Source organism: Schistocerca americana, chromosome 4 (genome assembly GCF_021461395.2).
Source record: "Schistocerca americana isolate TAMUIC-IGC-003095 chromosome 4, iqSchAmer2.1, whole genome shotgun sequence".
NCBI lineage: Eukaryota > Metazoa > Arthropoda > Insecta > Orthoptera > Acrididae > Schistocerca > Schistocerca americana.
The window spans coordinates 243,749,658-243,770,730 of NC_060122.1; the positions used below are offsets into that span (position 1 = coordinate 243,749,658).

General features: G+C 39.8%; 1 protein-coding gene across 1 annotated transcript in view; it reads left to right on the top strand.

Annotated features, from left to right (window-relative positions):
• The window catches only part of LOC124613874 (transforming acidic coiled-coil-containing protein 1), a 191,626-nt gene that overhangs the window by 135,590 nt on the left and 34,963 nt on the right, over nt 1-21,073 (top strand). The window contains exons 10-11 of the mRNA XM_047142601.1: nt 2,813-2,956; nt 19,639-19,763. Coding sequence (XP_046998557.1) covers nt 2,813-2,956; nt 19,639-19,763 — 269 coding nt within the window. The remainder of the gene's footprint in view (nt 1-2,812; nt 2,957-19,638; nt 19,764-21,073) is intronic.

The following is a 21,073-nucleotide window of genomic DNA, read 5'->3' on the forward strand; positions in this document are numbered from 1 at the left end:
TACTGCTGGTTGTATTGTTTTCTTTCTTTCTTTCTTTTAAGTGTTACTTCTTGCAAAAATGTATTCTGTTTGCGAATAAAAATGTCAGTGAAGTAAAGAAGGAAAAAATGAATGACAATTGCAGCTTCTGACTAAAAAAAGTAGATAGTGCACTTTGCTCAACAAGAAAAACATTAAAAAAGGAGAGGAAATCAGTGCACTGCTAGTGTTTTTGTAATCTGCAATATAAGCTGATAGCTTGTTATGTCACTGCAGCATCTACTTAATAACACCATCAAAATGTGTACACAGAAAAAGGTATTACTTTGCAAAATAAAACAAATTAAGATGAATTGCAATGCTGTGTATGCAGACGTAGAAGGCCTGCCTGCCTCATTATCCATTTTCAGCAGGACTGATAGTAATGACATTACATTGTATCTCGGCTGTTTTTGTGGTGCTTACCACTTGTATAGGAACCCCATTCTTCTTTCCATCATATTTACAAATGTTTTGATCACTCTTAGTTTAAAGTCAGAAATTCCTAAAATGAGGGCTCATCTAATAGAGTGCATTGCATATGCTGATAGTCTTTCTTGGTCGATAGTATTCTGTAAGAAACCTTTGATATACAGTGTTTCAGTGATGAAAAACAATGTTTTGCTTTTGACATGATCATTGTAATTATTGCTTTCAGAAGTTTCATAGATTTGCTCAATGCTACACACATATTTTTGAAGTCCTGTCTGCCATAAATGACAGAGCTCTGTTCGAGTTTCTTTACTTGCAGAAAAGAATAGGTTTCAACAGCAAATCAAAAGAGAATTGTCTGGATAATACATAGAGTAAATTGTGAATAACTCAGGTAGAAAGAGAGAGGCTGCAACGAGGTGTCAAGTGAACTTGAATCTTTCTTTTGTCTCATAACTTATAACATCAGATGTCTTTTGCTTCCCACAGTAGGGTACACATCTCTCTTCCATCTTCAGCTCTCCCTCTTTTAAGATACTCGTGTAAATCTGTTGAATTTTCGTCCACACTTTCCCTTGTGTTTTTGATTCACATTCAAAAGCCATCACCTGATTTTGTGTATAAGTAGGGTCAGTATCCCATTTTCTGTAGCTGAGTATACAAAATATGCACATGGATCATAAAAGCCGTCACCCGGTTTTTGTGCATAAGTTGGGTCAGTGTCCCTTTTTCTGTAGCTGAGTATACAAAATATGCACATGGATCATAATTTTATGAAAAAATGAGAGCCAGAAAATGAACATTTCATCCTTCAAATTTGTTACAAAGCAGCTGGCTTGTAGAATGTCTGGCCTTGGCAGCCTGAGACTTTGTGTGTGACACAGCATCTCTGCTAAGTGGTGAGTAGCAACTATCTATCATTTTCATAACACGTTAGAATTGAAGTGTACGCAATTTAATTTCATGTCATTGTTAACTTCCCTCATCTCTACCATATTGTAAATAACTGTTCATAACCTGAAGACTGCCCTTTTATTTATTTTGCAACAATATAAGGCACTCATGAAAATTTAATGTTTGCTTATTTTATGTACCATATAATAATTTTTAGTCTGTAACTAACTCATGTAAAGAAATATTTCATTGGAATACCAGGACAATAAGTTGGGTTGAAGATAAAAAAGGTTGAGTTGAGACTAAAAAGAAAATTAGAGCATTTGAAATTTAAATGCTGGAGGAGGTGAAATGGTGAATACAGTGGTAAGAGTAATAGTGTGTGTGTGTGTCTGCTGAACATGGAAATTGATTGTGAAGTTGTATCAGCTACTTGGGGTAAGAGTTCTTTGTTAAAAAGAAAATTTCCTGGCAGAATGTTCATATTGTTGGCAGTTTGAGCGATTTCTTGTTATTACTGCCTTTTCAATCAGTGAATGGGGAAGGGCCTTTGAATGAGCTGTATTTCCTTCCATATAGGCTACACACAACATATTCTCACATTTGCTGCCTGTATTTCCTCTTCTGCTCTAACAAACATTATCTGCCTATATAATTTTTGTGCCCACTATAAACACTATTCTGTTTAATGAACTGTACACTATCAAGTCACGATTTCCAATGAATTTTTTTTAATGATTATTCATTTGACACTCTTACTCCTAGTAATGATTTATCAGGAAGCTGAAATGATGATGATGATTAGAGCAACAGTTTTTCAAAAAGAGCCAGTTAAATGTGTGTTTCAGTTCTCTTTGGCAAATGTTGTCTTCCATTATATTGTGTTTTTGAAATTTTAGTGTGGTGCTGTAGTTCAGTGTGTGTAATGATACAGTTGGTTGTCACTTCCATTACAGCTTTGTAAGCAGCATACGATAGGAAGGGTGGATGTAAGATAGCTATGTAAATTAGGTTAGAAAGAAGAGGGAAACCACTTCCGAAATTTCCATACGCATTACCCATCATATAAACTTGTACTTCAAAATTGGAGGCAGTTTCTAGTTCTTCAGCAGTACAAAACTTTTTGAATTAGTGGGAATGTGCTGATGTTACCATTGGCAGAAATTGTGTGAGTGCATTTTTATGTTATACATATTTTATATATGTATCTTTTTGCTACTTTGAATTTCTTTGTAGGACTGGTGATGCCTAATACCATCTGTGTGTGTGTGTGTGTGTGTGTGTGTGTGTGTGTGTGTGTCCAAGGAAATTTACAATATGAGATTTATTGTATTTTATACTGGAATTTACCCAAACCTACCCCTGCTTATGAAATTTGGTAACCTTGTTTTCTATTATTAGTTTCTTTTGCTATTTGTAACTGTTTTTTAACAATATTGATTATGATTTTTGTCACCATTATTAATAGGAGTGTGTGAAAAAAGTTAACAATCCAGAGGATAAAACCTCGTGGAGTAACAACCGTAGTCCAGAAGTTTCACAAGAGGCAGAGATGTTAAACGAACTTCAAGAATTACGCAACATGGTTCTCAAGCAGGAGCAGTCATATACTGTAAGTTCAGTACAAATAAAATAACTAGTAACCAGACATAGATTCAGGTGTGTTTGATACAATATAACTTAAAGTTCCACCTGTTATTTTAGCAACTGTAAAAAGTTTTCTTATGCTTATGCTTATGCTGTTATTGCTTTTATACATCATCCTCTCCATTTTATAACTACAGAATCTGTTACATTTAAATTTTTTGGAGTTAATGTCCTTTTACTTGTATAGCTGAGGAGTTTGACAGTTGCTATCTTTTCCCTCTCATTATGTGTGTTTCCTTTTCTATACCATTCTAAATGGTAGAAACATTGAGCCATCAACAGGCGCACCCACAGAAGAGAACAGTCCAGAGGTAGGCAGCAGAAGTGGTAGCTAGGAATCCACGAGAGAAAGGTGGCAGTTACATGGGCTGGGCATGTGATACATGGCTACCAAAGCTGGTGAGGTGAGGGGTGGCACATATGAAGATATCAGGATTGGGTAGGAGTGACAGAACAGCAGAAGGGAAACTGTTCGGGAAGAGTATGGGGACAGTAGGTTAGTGGAGATTGAGGCCAGGTGGATCACAAGAGTGAAAGATGTGTTGCAAGGATCCATTGGGATGGGATGGTTCTCAGAAAATGTCAGACGTGTGGGACATGGATGAAAGAAAGTATTAGGAGGTTGTAAAGGGAACTGAGTAACAAACTGTGAGTTTGAGGAGTGAAAAGGCTGTAAGAAATATTACAGAGAGCAGTAGGGTAGTGTTGTGACATGGGAATGTTAGTTCATCAGGCTTGGGGGGGGGGGAATAAAGACGTAAAATTCTGGCACAAGCAGAGAGTGTGTTCGTACTCTACCTTGTCAAAGCATTTCTTCTGAAAGCTAGTGTGCACCTGCCGACAACTTTAACACTACCATTATTCTGTGAGTGGTCTCATTTACTTCTAAATTATTACATCCTGCCAGACTTTGCCCTGTTGCACCCATCCTAGATGGTGTTAAATAAGTATCTGAGAAAACCCTGCCACCAGTTGTTGTGACAGGTGTGGCAGATCCAAGACCTGATCTGACAGCTATTAGGTGTTAGCAGTTGCCTGTTGAAACAAGCTCTTCTGTCTACCATCCTCCAGTGAAGCATAGATAGGCAGTTATCTGTGTAAGGTATTATCTAGGATGTTTTGGTGTCCTAAAATCTCTTAGTGTACAGCTGTTATGCAGTAATCACAGATTTCTTTACAGTGACTGTAGACCATGAAGGTTCCCTCCATTATGAACAGTTCTACCGGGTACATATCTATCCAGTGCACGGTCAACTACTCTTTTAAGCTTGAGCCAGAGTTCCTCCACATGCTCCTGGCCTGTACTGAAAGTTTCATGCTCCTCATTGAGATATGACACTACTGATTTTTTTGTCTAGTTTACTAAACATGTTTATCTTTCTGCTTGTTTTAGTTGTCCTTTGTACCTTGGTAATCATTGTTGCCAAAACCACTCAAAGTCATAAGGTCTGTTTGTTGCCATCAGATTCAATATACATCCTTTGTGAGTGTGGTTCCTAACCTTCTGTTTTAGGTAGTTTTCAGAGAAGACATGTAGCAAAGTTTCACAGGATGTCTTATCACGCCCACACTATCAAAAACTGTAATTTTCCCAATTACTTGTTGGATGGCTAAAATCTCCTCTGTTGATTACAGTATGATAGGGGAATTTACATACATGTGAACTGAGATTTTCTCTTAAATGTTTCAGTTACATCAGCAGATGAGTCTGGTGGGAAATAGAGTGATCTAATTATTTTACGCCCACCCCCTGGTAATGTCTTGCCCAAACAGTCACATACAGCTTCAATTTCTGTCTCAGTGGATTTGAGTTTCTTGTCTACTGCAACATCTACCCCACCTGCATTTCCCATTTGCTTATCCATTTGATATACACTTAAATTTTCACCAAAAATCTCACTGGTAACAATTTTAGGTTTCATCCGTCATTCTGCACCTGTTTTAATATACTCTCCTGTGAGAGGCATTTCTTTCAATCTTACACTGATAGTTCTCAGTTTCCTACAGCTGTTGTTAACTTGATTGGATAGTGTGTTGCCTAATGTAAAAAATAAATCAATAAATAAAAATAAAAAATTTAAAAAAACTTGTGTGCGCCCAACACAGTCAGCTATCTGATTAGCAGCCTCTGATGTGTAGTGCACACCTGACCTATTCAGGGGGACCCTACAGTTCTCAACCCTACAGCGTAAATACAGTAAGTCTCATCCCAGTTTGTCATAGAACCTTCAAAGCCTGTGGTTCATTTCTTCCACACTACTCAGAACCAAGACCAGAACATCACTTGTGGGGACAATGCTGCAAATTGTGAGCTTCATTGAAACTCCACGCACAAGGGTGGTCTTCTCAACCATCTCTGCCAGTCGCTGGAATGACCCAAGAATGATCTCTGAGCCCAGACAAGAGGCATTATTTTTTCCAATGTTTGCCAAAAAATCTGCTGTTGGTCACACCCTGTTCCCTCAACGTCTGCTGGAATAGCCTCTTCAACATGTTGAATGAGGCCCCCAGGCATACACACTGAGTGCACCTGTTGTCCTTAACTGTTCCTTGCTGCCATATCCCTAAGGGGTACCATCATTCGCCGTGCGTTTGAACTGCCCCCTACACATTCATGGTTGTCTCCTCTTGACACCGGACTAAACAGGTTTCCCCAAAACACGTGGAGTGAGTCCCACTGGCTCAGTTTCAGTGAAAGGTAGCAACTCAGACTCGTTGCTGAGTCGTTACAGGTCTCCATCCACCCTGTATAGAACACCTAGATTGACCGTTTACAAGCCACTTGCAGTCAAGAGGATGAGTGATGACAGATTTTGTACTTTCTGCAGGGGAGACAGGAAATGATAGTACCTGAGGTACCTCTGGTACCAGTTTTGTAGCACAGGACTCTTGGAAACTCTTCCAATGCATTGTTCCATAGCTGCATCATTCGACAGCAGTCAGGGCGATTTCCAGCTGCTTACAGTTGTCAGCTACCTAATCCTGTGTTCTAGAACAGTGCTCACAGTGGGGCTGCATTTTTAAAGGTACAATGTGTTACAAAGCAGTGAACAGATAACTTTAAATTATGCCCACTGATTATATTTTAATCTGATGAGCTAAAAAGTATGATAATTCACTATAAGACTATATAAAATTGAGATTTCTGTTAAGGCAACAAAAAAACCTGTGCTAAAAATTACTTTTGTCCTAAAATGTTTGGAGATTGATTACAGTTGGTTGCAAGCTCGACAGCTGAGTTTATTTACAACAAACACAGATAATATACGTGGCTACTCCTCTTTAGGGGAAAACTACATGTAGCAATATCTGTGTTAGAATACCTGCTACAGTAACTAAATCACATATGCCGATTTACTACAAATTGCTCGTAGATTATGCAAATGCTTTTGAAACATGAATTAAAAAGAAGTAAATGGCAAAAAAGTTGTTGTCAACACAAAAAAGTTATTGAGAATATGCTGCTCTCACACTGCTGAAGCTCAAAGTACATTTTTAGATGTTTAAGGTTAGGTTAAAAAATTAAGAGTGTGGTTAAAAACTGAGATAATAAAAATTTAGGAGATGGCTTGTAAGTAATGTGATTTGGCAAGTGTGTTTTCTAGACACTTTAGCGGAAGTGTAAGAAAGCGAAATTCGAAGTATCGGAAGTGAAAATTTAAGTAAATGGAGTTTGGCAGCCACAAGTAACAATTAAACATCTCTTACAAAAATATCCTCTGATCTTGAAAAGTGATAACTACACAGTTCCATTCAATTTTTAACTACAAATCAAATGCGTAAACTACTATGCTAGCTGCATGCACATTGATGAATAAGACTTGTAATAGGCTTATGTAGGTCGATATGTTACCAGTTAGGCAGTGACTATGTTACCAGTTAGGCAGTGACTCAATGGTTGCAAGCTGGAATACAGTCCACTTGCTGCTTCTTTTTCCTCTGGCAATATTTGTGCAAAACGCAGTGCGTTATTTGATTTAGGACATTGAGTAAAACTAAATTGTGCGGCCGTTATTATAGCTGCAGCATTTGACATAATACATCAGTGTGGGGGTGTAACACGAATTTGTGATAATGTTACTGCATTGTATTGTGACTGTGCCGATCTTGCAGGGCTTCCATAAAGTACTTGATCTGTAATTCACTACACAAAACAGTTCTTTATCCAATATACTTAAATCAGTAAACTGGAGTTCTTGCTGACAAATTACTTTATTCTCAAAATTGGTGCACAACGTATGAGATCTCATGAGACCCCGTCCAGAGATAGTCTAAAGTATATGCCCAAGGTTGATATTCCCTTCTTCATTGTTGTTCATTTTGCATTCACGGAATTTTCCATCTTGCATTTTCCTGAAGCTGGAGTTGTCAATGAGATCTGTCTTCACTTGCCCTGATATCATAACTCAAGCTGTTGCACCACTCTGCCGCCTGTAGCCCAACGAATACCTCAAACAGAAGGTTCGCAAAACAAGGCTGAGACAAATGTCGTGTCCAATATATAAAAAACAGTGGTTTACAAAACATCATCTGCCTAACATCAATCACTACAAGGCAGCTCCTATAACCCAGTACATTCTCTCTTTCATGCCGAACATTGAGGGAGCCGAAGTTCTAGTGAGGTAACTTCTGCAGGTGTATTAAATTTCTGTAGTCTCAAAATTTCGTCTGTCCCACCTATGAATGAGTGAATACAACTAGTTTCTATATTTACATACATTTAAAAATACCTCATATGCTAGATCCCTAATCCTTAAAAAAACAACAAACAGTCTTCTTTTCGTGTGATCTTAACGTAATCAAGGTTGCCACAAGTTGTGGAAATTTGAGGAAGGGGGAGGGGGGGGGGGAGGGGGGAGGAATCTCGTTTTTGTCTAAGTAGATGAAATGGAAATGGTTTGTTTACAGAGATCTCACGCATTGTCACTGTCTGGTTGCAGCTGAGAATGTGTGCTGCTTCCGTGCTCCCTCATTCATTCTGCTTCTCCCCTTCCTACTACTGCAGTCAGTGCTGCCACCACTTCTTGCTGCTAGCCTAGCAGCTGCTGGCGAGAGGCAGGGAGGCATTGAGGAGTGGTTTGTTGGGATCTGATTCTCAGACACTGTTGACGCAGCAGCCGGATACAGTGGTCATGTGAGCATCAGTTGTGTCTGAGTTATTGTGTGTGTGCGTGCGTGCGCACACACGGCGTTTTCTGTCAAAGGCTATGGCCGAAAATTTAGTTGTGAGAATGTGATTGTCTTTTATTCTTGGCTGTCTGTTGCTCTGTGATCGCCTTTATGTTGAGTTGCTACCTATCCTCATTAGTATTCATTCTCAGAGTATTTGCTCAAGTTATCTGTTGCATTGAAAAATCACCGTGGTCTCATTTCATCAACACTGTATCTCTGACATGTGAATAGTCGGTCACATGAGTCGATTCCCGTGACGGGCCAAAACAGCAGCCCATTTCTGCGGGTATCTCTCAACAAATCAGGCCTGCATGTCGGTACTAGTCTCACCAATCTTCCCCCGGACCATGTCTGTTGGTGTGTGGCATAATACAGCAGATTTTCGTGTGGCGTAATACAGCTGATTTTCATCGATTATCCATGGACCCAGGACTGGGTGCTCCTCGGCATGCCAGAGGCCATGGGTGATGGATTTCAGGAATGGCGACTGTCTGACCGCAAGTACATTGTACAGTGCAGTGTTTTATAGACATTTTATTTATTGTAGTACATTCTGGCACTTTGAAAGTAGTTTATATATCAGAAAGATAAGGCGATAAGAAGAAGAAAATTGTGGCAGTCGCTGGCGGCTTGTAAGCTATGTACTCATATTTTTCCCGAAAGAAAAATCCCAAAATACGTGTAAAATAATAAACCTAACACAGTATGTAATAACTGACAATAATGAACATAGTAGAACCAATATTTTATTGGCGGTGAGCTATGGTGTTGGTTTACACAACTCTTCCCTGCCATACTCACTTCTTTCAAGAGGCCTACTTTTTCCTGAGGTTGTTTCTGAAATCTGTGAAGGTATTTTAAATCTGTCTTGCGATTTCAAGGAAATGCAGATTTTGTCACCAGATTAGCTTTATTTTATTGAAATAAAATAACAACATTGGTCTTAATGAAAAACATACACCATTTGGCTTGCTTTCTCCATCTAAAAACAGTTCATTACAAACGATGTTGATGTTAACACTTAAGATTTTTGCTCACACAGAAGTGAAATGGAGAAGTCCTTATATTTTTTTGTCAAAATTTATCAGGGAAGATGCTAAAACTTGTTTGGAAATCAGGGAAATATCTGGGAATGTCACTTGGGGAAACTTGTGGCAATCCTGATAATTCAATCAAAATGTCTTCTTCTGTGTGATTTTAATATAATTTCTTTCCTTCCTTCTTTCTTTCTTTCTTTCTTTCCCTTACTCCCCTCCCCCATAACTACAATTGATTTACAACTTCGTTCATCATAAGCAAATCCCTAAATTGTCTTGCTGATCGAGTTAAGGTTAAAGTATAAAATGGCAATGAAATTTTTGTCAAAAGGAGCATGTCAGTTTTTACAATTAGTAAGTGTTGGAAGAAGGGGTTACTGATGTGATTTTCTAATGCCTTGCAAGAATCCGATACCTATTTGTTATCCTAGATTAACAATTTTTCTGCGAGAAACTTAAAAAGATTGTGGGGGCGTTACACACTAACAGTCGTTAGATGTATATTTACTGGGTAACGAGCTTGAGTGAACTCACTGTTACGTTTCTCATTTTCCTTTTACACATACTGAGCAGTAGTACCGTATAAGTACATTTGATGTTCACAAAATAGACTGGGACTCATCTGATGATACGCGGCCTTGGAAAATGTGCATAAAGTTCACTTACTGTAATCACCCTGTAGAAAATATAAACCGTCCCAGATGTAGATATTCAAGTGGGTGTTGGCTTCATGTTTAGGTTGACTACAATAATGCATTTAGTATGCTGTTTGTAGTAACTTACTCGTATTCCTATTTTCTTGTTCAGTGTTCAACCTACCCCTGAATCACCCCTATCTGGTTTCATATTTTTAACATTGCATTCACCTGACCTCTTTGTTCTAATAGCAAAAAAAAAAAAAAAAAAAAAAAAAAATATGTTAATTTTACCACTGCCTGAATTTTACCACTGCCTGTGTTCAATGTCAGTGTGCAATAACCACTCATATGTGACGGGCAGCACTAACAGTGGAGGGTATATAAATTGTGTCAGTGGGATGCAAAAAAAAAAAAAAAAAAAAAAAACTGTGCAGTCATAATATTGAAACAGAGCGATTTGTCTGATGTCTAAAAGGGTATGATCATATGCTTTCAGGCACGTGTCAGAAGTATTCCAGAAACGACTGAGTTTGTAAACCATTTGCATGCCACTGTGGTTAAAGTATATAGTGCTTGGCAAAATGTCACTATCCAAAACGAGTACCAAGGCAGTTGTGGTGCACAAGGGCCATAGATGACAGGGCTGAAGAGCAACTGCGGAGATATGTACCCATGAAAAGACATGCAACTGTTTATCACTGACCACCCAGAAGAAACAAGGAGCTATCATTAGTCTGTCCTCAATGACTGTTCAGTGAATGTTGCTGTGTATGGGCCTCCCTAGCAGGCGCCTGACTCTTGCATCCATACTGACTGTTGTTCATTAGTCATGAACGCTGGAATTTGCAAGCCAGTACAACTGGACGTCCACTGAGGCTCGACAGGCAGCTTTTTCGATGAATCATGTTTATGCTCCATTGGACTGATAGCTGTTTCTGTGTATGGGGGTAAAATTTCTTAAAGCAGACACCTTACACCAATCATCATATCATCAGAAGGGTCCAGGCTAGAGGAGGGAATGTTATGGTCCTGGGAATGTTTTCATGGCATTCCCTGGGTGATCTTGTTTTCCTGGATGGCACAGTGGATCAACACAAGCATGCATCTATCCTTGGAGACCATGTCCATCCACCTCTACACACAGTCTCCCCCCCCCCCCCCCTCCCCCCCCCCCCCACCCCCTCCCCCAAATCACAACGGCATCTGCCAGCAGGGCATGGCAACATGTCATAAAGCTCGCAGTGTACATGTATGGTTCTAAGAGCACCAGGATGAGTTTTCCATACTCTGCTGGACATTGAGCTTCCCAGATTTAAACCCAATTGAAAATCTTCTTGTCCAGCAAGACCGCACTGCATACGTCGTGCATCCTCAGCCGAGAAACCTAGCGTAACTAGCCATGGCACTGGAGTCAACGTGGTTCCATACCCCTATGGGTGCTGTCCAGACCCTCACTGACACTCTTCCTGCACATCCTGCAGCAGTCTGCACTGCTAAATGTGGTTATGCAGGCTTTTGACAGGTGGTCACATTTATGAGCTAGAACAGTGTATATGTTTTGTATCATCTATTACTGTATGGCATGATTTTTCATTTGTTCTCAGACTTGGTTACACAATATAATGTCTCATGAAATGCTGTCATGAGAGATCCATCTGGGGACTTCAGACAAGAGACTGCCTAAAATATACATCTAAGATTGATATTCTCTTCTTCACCATTGTTCATTTAGGGTTTGTGGATTCATCCTTCTGGCACATTCCTTGGAGCTGTGGTTGACAGTAGATCTCCCTGCTCTTGTTCTGAAGTCATAACATCAGCTGTGGCACCTCAGCACCACCTGTAGTCCAACAAATGCCTGAAACAGAAGGTGCAAAAAGCAAGCCGACACGTATGTTGTGTTCAGCACATAGGAAATTGTTTTACTAAGCGACATCTGCCCAAAATTAATCACTATAAGGGCAACACTGTAACCCAGATCATTTACTCATTCATACCCAACATCGAAGGCGCAGCAATTTTATAGTGGTAACTCCTGCACATATTTTAAAGTTTCAGTAATATTAAAATTTTCGCACTCTTCCATCAGATGACAGCCTTAAAACGGATGACACTTTGTAATGAGAGGAGTGCAAAGAAATTCCTGTATTAACAGAAAATGAAGCGAATAGGCATCACAGTGCAATGGGGATGGCATCTACTAATAATATTATTTACATAACAACAGTTACAGTATTGGAATAAATTTACACACAGTCAGTTTGAAAGCCTGGTTATCTTTTCATTTCTCTTAGTTCCATGTCCTTAATTTCTTTATCTGTTTTCAGTGTTCCCATTCTTATTTAATATTCTTCAAGTAGCGCTGCTGTGTGTTCCATTCACACTCAAAGTACTGTAATCTTCATCTGTAAAATTGCAATCTCACATCGAGAACATTTTCTCTTCTTATTGTTTTTGGGCTGCGATTCTGACACTAGATTCTATAATAGAATTTTGGTTTCTGTGTTGCACATCCAGCTTTAGATAGAGGTTATTTTTCATGTAAAATATGCAATGTAATGTATCTTCATTGTCATCAGGGAGGAGAAGAATATAATAATTTGAAGTTAACAGTCATCCTATCATTTAGTGATATGAATGAACTGCAACCTTCAGTGTTGTTTAAAATTGTATTAGAATAAGAAATGAACTTTAATGTAATGAATAATATTATAAACCACCTTCTAAACAGTAAATATGATTCAAAAAAATTTCCCGGGCGCATTAAAATGTATTCAAACCACCACATACAACTTAGCGATGAAAATCTACATTGCCGTTGTAGGGATTGTAAATAAGTTGAATTGTGGCTTGTGGATTGCAGTTAGCTTCTACCCGTTTTGTGTAACAGTGGGTCTTATGAAATCAACTTTTCCAGAAAAGTTTAGAAAGTGTTTTGTTCCAGTTTACATAGCACATGTAATTACATAGAGATGAAATGTAATAATTGCAAAGTGTGTGTTAAAAGTATTCCCTGTCGTGTGGATGGTTTCTTGGTCCTTTACTTAATATTGTCATAACACATTTCCTATCACTTTATCAGCTCCTCCTCCTCCTCCTCCTCCTCTTAGTCTTCTACTGACCCAATATAATTTTCAGGGATGGGAGCACACCTTTTCAGCTCTAGAGAAGTTTGAAGATCACTCCTCTTTCTGGAGTCTTTCTTCCACCTTTATGGTGCAACACCTTTGATGTACGATTAGTATCTGCAGTTGAAGTTGGTAATCATGTTGATATTTGATTTTTAGCGGTGTTGCCAAATATGTTTTTTGCTAATTTAGATCAACACTGAACCACCACCTTCAGTGGATCCAAGTTTACTGTTGTACGATAGAACTCAGTCTTGAACTGAGTTCAGTTTCTAAACTAAGGTCAAAATTGACCTCCAGTCAGTGATGTTTATACTATCAGCTCCTAATGAAACAGCATCCGTGGAGGAAAGGAATGATGCACTTGACATAAAATGATAATGCGAAAAATTGGCTTCCAAACAGTGTTTACAAACATAACACAAGCAACTTCTCGAGCCTTGGACTCCCTGGATGTGAAGTAATAGATGTTGTTAAAAGGTGGAACTATGCCTGTTCCTGCAAGTGTTTTGTCTTTTAATATTGTCAACTTACTAACTACATTGTGTGTAGCATTTGTCATAATTAAGTTGTTGAACCAAGTGTTGGGATAAACTTCAGTATTAGTTTATGCAGATGGAAAGTTGACAACAATAAACACGAACTATGGGAGTGCGTCTTTCTGGATAATATATGAACAAGTTTCAAACTATTGAAATGTGATATCTGTTGAGAGACATGTATGAACTACATAGAACTGTTGTGACACCTTTTGTGAAACATGATTGAACTACATGGAAACTGTTGGCATACTGTTCTTTTTAATGCAGCAATTTGATTTACTGGGACATTAAGTTGGTTTCCCCCTCCCCAAATATTCCATTGCAATGATTAGCATAGCCAAAATTTAACTTCACAATCCACTTTATGTGTACCCTATTGAAATATATTTCATTACGTAACCAATTATCTGTATCGTGATGATGATTATGGAATGCAGTTCTTTCATTGGGATGATCGTCTTCCTTTAATCAGTCAGCATCATCAATTACTAACTGCTATCCCATATTTAGAAGTTACTGTGCAAGATGGCACACAGTTTTAGCACACTGGTCTCACATTCAGGACGACTAGAATTGAAACTTGTGTCGGACCATCCAGATTTAAGTTTCCTAAATCGTTTCAGGCAGATGCCGGGATGGTTCCTTGGAAAGGGCATGACCCATTCCCTTGCCCATCTTTCCCTTATCTGAGCTTGCGCTCTGTCTGTGATGACTTTGTCGTTGATGGGATGTTTAATACCAAACAGCTGCTCCACATTTAGCAGTAAAAAAATAAGTATACAACATAGCAAATTTTATGATCTGATGTTATCTATGCTTACTTGATGTCTACAGTTTGTGAGCTATATATGCATGTAACAAACGTTCAGATCTTGTAATCGCTTTTGGGCTTCTGCTAAATTTTAAATTGTTTATAAACTACAAAACCAGATAGAACCGGAAGTAGTTAGACCATTATACTTGGCTTTTAGGAAAAAATGCATTTTGGACCAAGAGTTTCAAATTAAAGGTAGCCAATATGCTAATGAAATATAAAACTTATGTAAGACCAAGCATTTCAAATTAAAGGTCAGTATTTGTATTATAGAAAGTGTGTGCTTAAAAAGTAATTCCCCACAATTTACATTTACCGTAATTTACAGTTTTTTTTTTTTTTTTTTTTTTTTTAAAGTCACTTCAAAAGTGTTAAAGGGCCAGTTTGACTATGAACAAAGGACGATAGCATGAATGGTCACATTTGACACATGGGGAAACGTCACAGAAATGTTGAGCAGCCACGGCAGACACTTGAAGCTAAAGTCAACTATTTCGAGAATATCTACAAAAGTTTTTTTTTGAAACAACTTCAAATGAAGAATGTCGGAATATACTACAATATTATGAAAATGGAAGTTGCTGCTCATCGTATAGCAGAGATGCTGAGGCTGAGATAGGCACAACAAAAAGACTGTCACAACATAAGCTTTTTTTAAGTGTGGCTTCAGCTGCCAGAGGCTGCAGTCGTGTGTGAGAGTTGTGTTTGAACTTGTGTGTGTGTGTGTGTGTGTGTGTGTGTGTGTGTGTGTGTGTGATGTCTATTTTCACAGTCCTTTTATTGTGCCTATCGGCGACTCAGTATCTCCGCTATATGGTGAATAGCAACTTTCCATTTCATAATATTGCCTCATTCCATTTCCATTGTTAGAATATACTACGGCATACATATCACTCCCATAGGGACTGTAAAGACAAAATTAGACTTACTAGAGTGCACACAGAGGCATCTAAGCAATCATTCTTCCTTCAGATCATTAGTGAGTGGAATGAAAAGCAGCTCTAATAATTGGTATGATGGGAACTGCCTTTACCACGCCCCTTCGAAATGGATTGCAGGGTATAGATGTAAATCAGTACTATCCGTTTTCATGTTGTGACATCTTTGAATTAAAGAAAGACACAAAGGGATTAGTGACATTTGCTGCTGTGGACATTGATTTGAATCAGTGGGGAAAGCTGAAAATTTGTGCCGTACTTAATTACACTATAGTGATATAGTGTCTCTTGCTGATTTTTCCTCATTACTTGCAGCATTTCACCGATATCCATAAGAGCTCAAGCATGTTCGAATGTGTCCGAAAGAACAGACACCACATACATAATTAAGGCAACAACAGCCAATGATCGCATCGTTGTTGGTGCGCACCACAGTCGAACTCTTTCGGATATGATGTTGGGTAAGGTGCACTATATCAGTAGTATGTGGATAAGTTGAGAATTTGGGTCTGAAGGGAGGCACGCTAGGGTAGTCCGTGCAGCGTTGATGACCATTGTGTCTGGATGGTGCAGTGGTCAGTGCCTGTGCCTAGTAAACCGGAGACCCAGGTTCGAATCCCAGTCCGGCACAAATCACCCCCCCCCCCCCCACAGCTTAGTTTATTATTATTTTATATATTTATTCACTAATATTGTCTTTTTTTTGTATAGAATCTTTCTCACATTCACACCCCTCCCCACTCCCACCCCCTCTCCCTCACACCCCTTCTCTTACCCTCCCCTCACACACCACCACTACCTCACAACCCTCCTCTCCCCCCTCACAACCCTCCTCTCCCCCCTCACAACCCTCCTCTCCCCCCTCACAACCCTCCTCTCCTCCCTCACAACCCTCCTCTCCTCCCTCGCAACCCTCCCTTCTCTTCCCCTCGCAACCCTCCCTTCTCTTCCCCTCGCAACCCTCCCTTCTCTTCCCCTCGCAACCCTCCCTCCTCTCCCCCCTCACAACCCTCCCTCCTCTCCCCCCTCACAACCCTCCCTCCTCTTCCCCCTCACAACCCTCCCTCCTCTCCCCCCTCACAACCCTCCACCCTCACTCCCCTCCCCCTCCACTTCACACCCCTTCCCTCCCCATTTCCCTCACACCAATCCCATCCCCTTCTCCTTCACACCCCTCCCCTACCCATTTCCCTGACTCCCTCCCTCTCCCTCACTCCCTCTCTTCCTCTCCCACCCTCTTCCTCTCCCACCCTCTTCCCCTCCCACCCTCTTCCCCTCCCACTCTCTTCCTCTCCCACCCTCTTCCCCTCCCACTCTCTTCCTCTCCCACCCTCTTCCCCTCCCACTCTCTTCCTCTCCCACCCTCTTCCCCTCCCACTCTCTTCCTCTCCCACCCTCTTCCCCTCCCACTCTCTTCCTCTCCCACCCTCTTCCTCTCCCACTCTCTCCCAGTTCCCCCCCCCCCCCCCCCCCAAACTTCTGGTTTGGCCTCCACTTCCAGTTTGCCCCCCCCCTCTCATGGATTGCCGCCCCACCCCTATCCAGGAGAGAAAAGTTCTTGCTATTGAAGTTAGGTAAACACATTAAGCAAATAAAATCATAAGAATATTCAAAGTTTAATGTACTCCAAAACAGAACTCTGTAAGAGTTTCATAATATCATATGATGTTATTTAAATATGACACACAATGGCCCCCAAGTGTGGCAAGTACTAGGAAATGGATTGGTAGCCTGTTGTTAAGTTTTCGTATCAATCTATTTGTTTGTAACATAACAAAATATAAGATTTATGCTTGTCTAATATGCTGAGAGAACATATCTCAAGTAGTTCAGCCAGTCAGTATCGGGAGGAAGAACAAAAGCTATACAAAAATATTACTTCTGTATAGCAACAATCGTATTGTAAACAGTAATATTTTGTTTGTGTGATGTGGGTTGCATTCTTGGGACAAACTTCACTTTGGAAGCAGTTGCCGATAAGGCCTACTTATTACAATGTCAAACCTTACAAAAACATTTTTCTGATATGTAGCTATTTACCATTGCACATTGTGCATTTCAAACATGCTGGTGAATCGATGTTATTCGAGTTTCATTTTATTTCTTGATCATTTCTTTGCCAGTCTACACAACTGTGTTTTTATTTGTGTTCAGAGCTGCACAGTTATATCGATTAAATATTTGACGGAGAGCAGCTGTCCACCTTTGAGGTTTTCAGTTTCAAAGTAGGCGTGTAACATGCATACCATTTATTTCAGCAGAACTTGCATGCCAGTCCCCTGACCGAGAGAACAATTTGGAACTTTTCTACTCATGACCTCCGATGAACTACCTTTGACATTGTTCAATATCACACAACAAATAAAAGTATCAACATATAACACTTTTAGCAATAAAAGAGATGACAAAGAAAATCACAGGGTCCAATGGTCAAACAGGATAGCCAGCTGCCTGTAACTTGAAAGTACAAGCAGCAAGTGTTCTGGTTGTGGACTCAAGGTTTGGCAATTTCAGGTGGTTACTGCAGCAACAGGCATCATGAGATTGGAGGAATGCTGTCTGGGCCTACCATGTGGCCTCATCCCTGCTATTTCCATCATAGCTGTCAATCCTAAACAGACGGTAATGGTAGCAGGAGAAGGGTGCCAGGCACAGCATCTGGAGGCTATGGGGGGGGGGGGGGGGGGGGGGGGGGGGGGGGAGCGAGAAAGGAGAGGATCAGAGAAGGGGAAAAGGTCAGTTGCTATTTTCAGTGTATGTCCCCCATGAGGGTGAGGGGTGTGATTTTGGAGGAGGTGATAGGTTTGGTGTAAGTTGGTAGTCACAACCATATAAAAAGCTGTACAATAATTGCAGCAGAGGTGTTGTATGATGTGGCTGCTTTCACAAGTGGTCTGGCCTATGTCGTTTTAGGATATTTCTGTGACAAGACTAGAGTAGGAAGTGCTGAGTGGGTGGATAGGGCAGGTCCATGGATCTTCCATAGTGATATGGTTCAGGATGTAGTTCACGCCAGTTTGGGGTGGTGTTTTGTGGTGATTGGGGTGCTGTGTAGCTGCTTCTTGGGGGTGGGGGGTATGACACGGGAAATACGTTAGCAGACAAGGTCTGGGTAATAGCTTCTTTCTGCCAATGCATTTGTGAAACCTTCAGCATACTGGGCACAGTCTTGTCACTCCAGATAAGCCATTCCCAGGAACCCGGCCTCCGTGGGATAATTTTTTTGTGTGGAAGGGATGCCAGCTGTCGAAATGTGGTACTGTTTGTGGTTCGTGGATTTAATGTGGACAGAGGTGCAAATGGAGCCATCAGGTAGAGGAGGCAGCCAACATCCAGGAAGATGGCACGCTGGGTTGAGTAGAAGGTTGGGTAGATGGGGAGAAGGTGTTGAGGTTTGAAGGAATGAGGACTGGTTGTTTTGGCCCTGAATCCAGATCGTGAAGGTAGACGAAAGCTTTTTGTTGTGCCCATCTGCAAATTGACATGTCATTTTTATGGTGAGTAGCAATCCATCCTTTTCATAATATTGTTGTTATTCCGCCAAGGACTTTCCAGTATTTAATTTTTACCTTAATGGTCTTATTGCGAGATATAAGTAGGAAGAAGCAATATATTGAGTCAGGTGAAAAGAAACTGAGATAAAACACAATGTGTGTGTGTGAGTGTGTGTGTGTGTGTGTGTGTGTTATAATCTTGTAATGTTTGAAATTGATTGAAAAATTTCGCAAGCAGGAGACTAAAAAGCATAAAATAATTACAATAGTAAGGAGTTTAAACTATTCACGCATCATTTATATCTTGCATGCGCCCCAAGCTTTTTGTATTAAATCTTTTCATTAACAATCACAAGTTCTCATATATCTCTGTGGTGTTAGGAATATGTATGGGGTTAGAAGATATTATTTTATACTTTTTAGTCAGATTAAAACATGTGGTAAGGTAAAAATTTATTTTTATTTATATTATTATTTTTCAGTCTCACCTTATATTATCACCGTAGTAGAAATTGGCACATAATACTATATTTCACCCCCTACTCTCTCAGAAGTGTTCGCCCTCTGTCGTCTTTCATTGTGTCCACACAACGGGACAGCCCCCCCCCCCCCGCCCCCCTATCCCAGCATCTGAGTGACCTGTTACGTATAGGTCCTGTCTATACTTCCTCTGCCTGTCCCTCTTTTTTCCCATTCCTAATAGTTTCAGAAGCTAGCTTTAATGTTTTTACTTTTAACTGTTAATGTTGGCAATAGAAATGTTACCTTCTGAAGGCAAATATTGGCCTACCATTGTAACTTTATATATATATATTTTTTTCTCTCTAGTAAATTCTCCTTTTTTATGCAATACTACATATTTAAACAACTTTTTATTTTTACAGGAAAAAGTTAAAATGTTGGAGAAAAAGATTGAATCCTTAGAAATAAAACTGAAAGAAAAGGATGAAAAAGAAAGCAAACTAAACAAGAAAATTGCTGAAATGACTGAAGGACAGGAACAAATAAGGTACCTATTCTGTGGATTGTGGTTGCTTATTTATTGCAGTCAAGCTGTAAGAATCGTGTGTCTCTCTTGGTGGGATTATCAGTTTTTGAATAGTGGTACTCCAAACTGGATCACATAGTGTATAAAAAATCTTTGGTGATTGGATTATTACATTAATTGATGAATAACATCATAATATTCCTGTAAATTTTTTATTTGACTTGTAGGCATAACATAATTATGCTTTGCCTTGGGCTTATTCCATTTCAAATGGCCAAAATTTAAACAAGATCCCCACTTCATCCTCACCATTTTGAAGAAATTGTCAACTGGGTGTCTGTACGGGTCCTACATGAAACAGTACCAAATTGTAGCTTGATAAATATTACGATGAGGCCGCTAGCAATGCTTTTGTGAAGGGCAGTTTTCCCGTATTGCGACAGATATTAGTAAATCACCAGAGTTATTTACTGTAGCTCTAAGGGGCCTCCCATGCTAAAAATTGGCAAGTCTGCTCAACTTTTTGGTACAACAGCTTAGATATGGAAAAAATTCGTAGTGTACAGCAGATCACAGTTTGCTGGACAGTATCTCATAAATCTTGTCATGACAAATTCTGATTAGATCATATTTTTGCAGCTTCTATCGTCTCAGAGTGACAGAGAGAGATCCCTCTTTTGGGTCAAAATCACCATCAGAAGCAATGTTAGGTGTAATTGCTTCTTGAAATTCACTTATCTATCTCTGCCATCCATCATAAACACCCTGTTGAAATTTCAGTGGAGAGATCCCAATAGCAATTAAGCTTGCGTTGAAGGATTCTGATGGATAATTTCCTCTGTTACAGCCTCTGACTGTGATGAAGCTGAATTGCGTTTTTTTGCTGCAAATTGTTTTCAACACTTTGGGAAAATTTTCTGATCAGCTATTCCCTAAGTGACAATCAGTAACCCCATTTTCACAGAATGGTTCCTTTAATTCAAGTCCACACGTTCTTTACTTGTAATAGCTGCCTTGTCATGACAATATTTATGAGCTACTTTGACAGCAAATTGTGAGAAATATGCTGTATGCTAAGCACTTGTTCAGCAACAAGGCTGTTGTACCTAAAATATTGAGCAGAATCAGAAAATTTCAGTATGAAAGACCCCTTATATCAGGATCAGTCAAGATTTCAGCTCGCAGGCTGTGCCTGGGCATGAATACCAAGTGCTGAGTCTTGCTTCACATTACACCACTACCATGGCATACCCTCTGAGCACAAGAAGGGGGAAGAGGGGAGAACTGTGAACGTGCCACATACAACTTGGTTATATGCTTCACATTTCTCA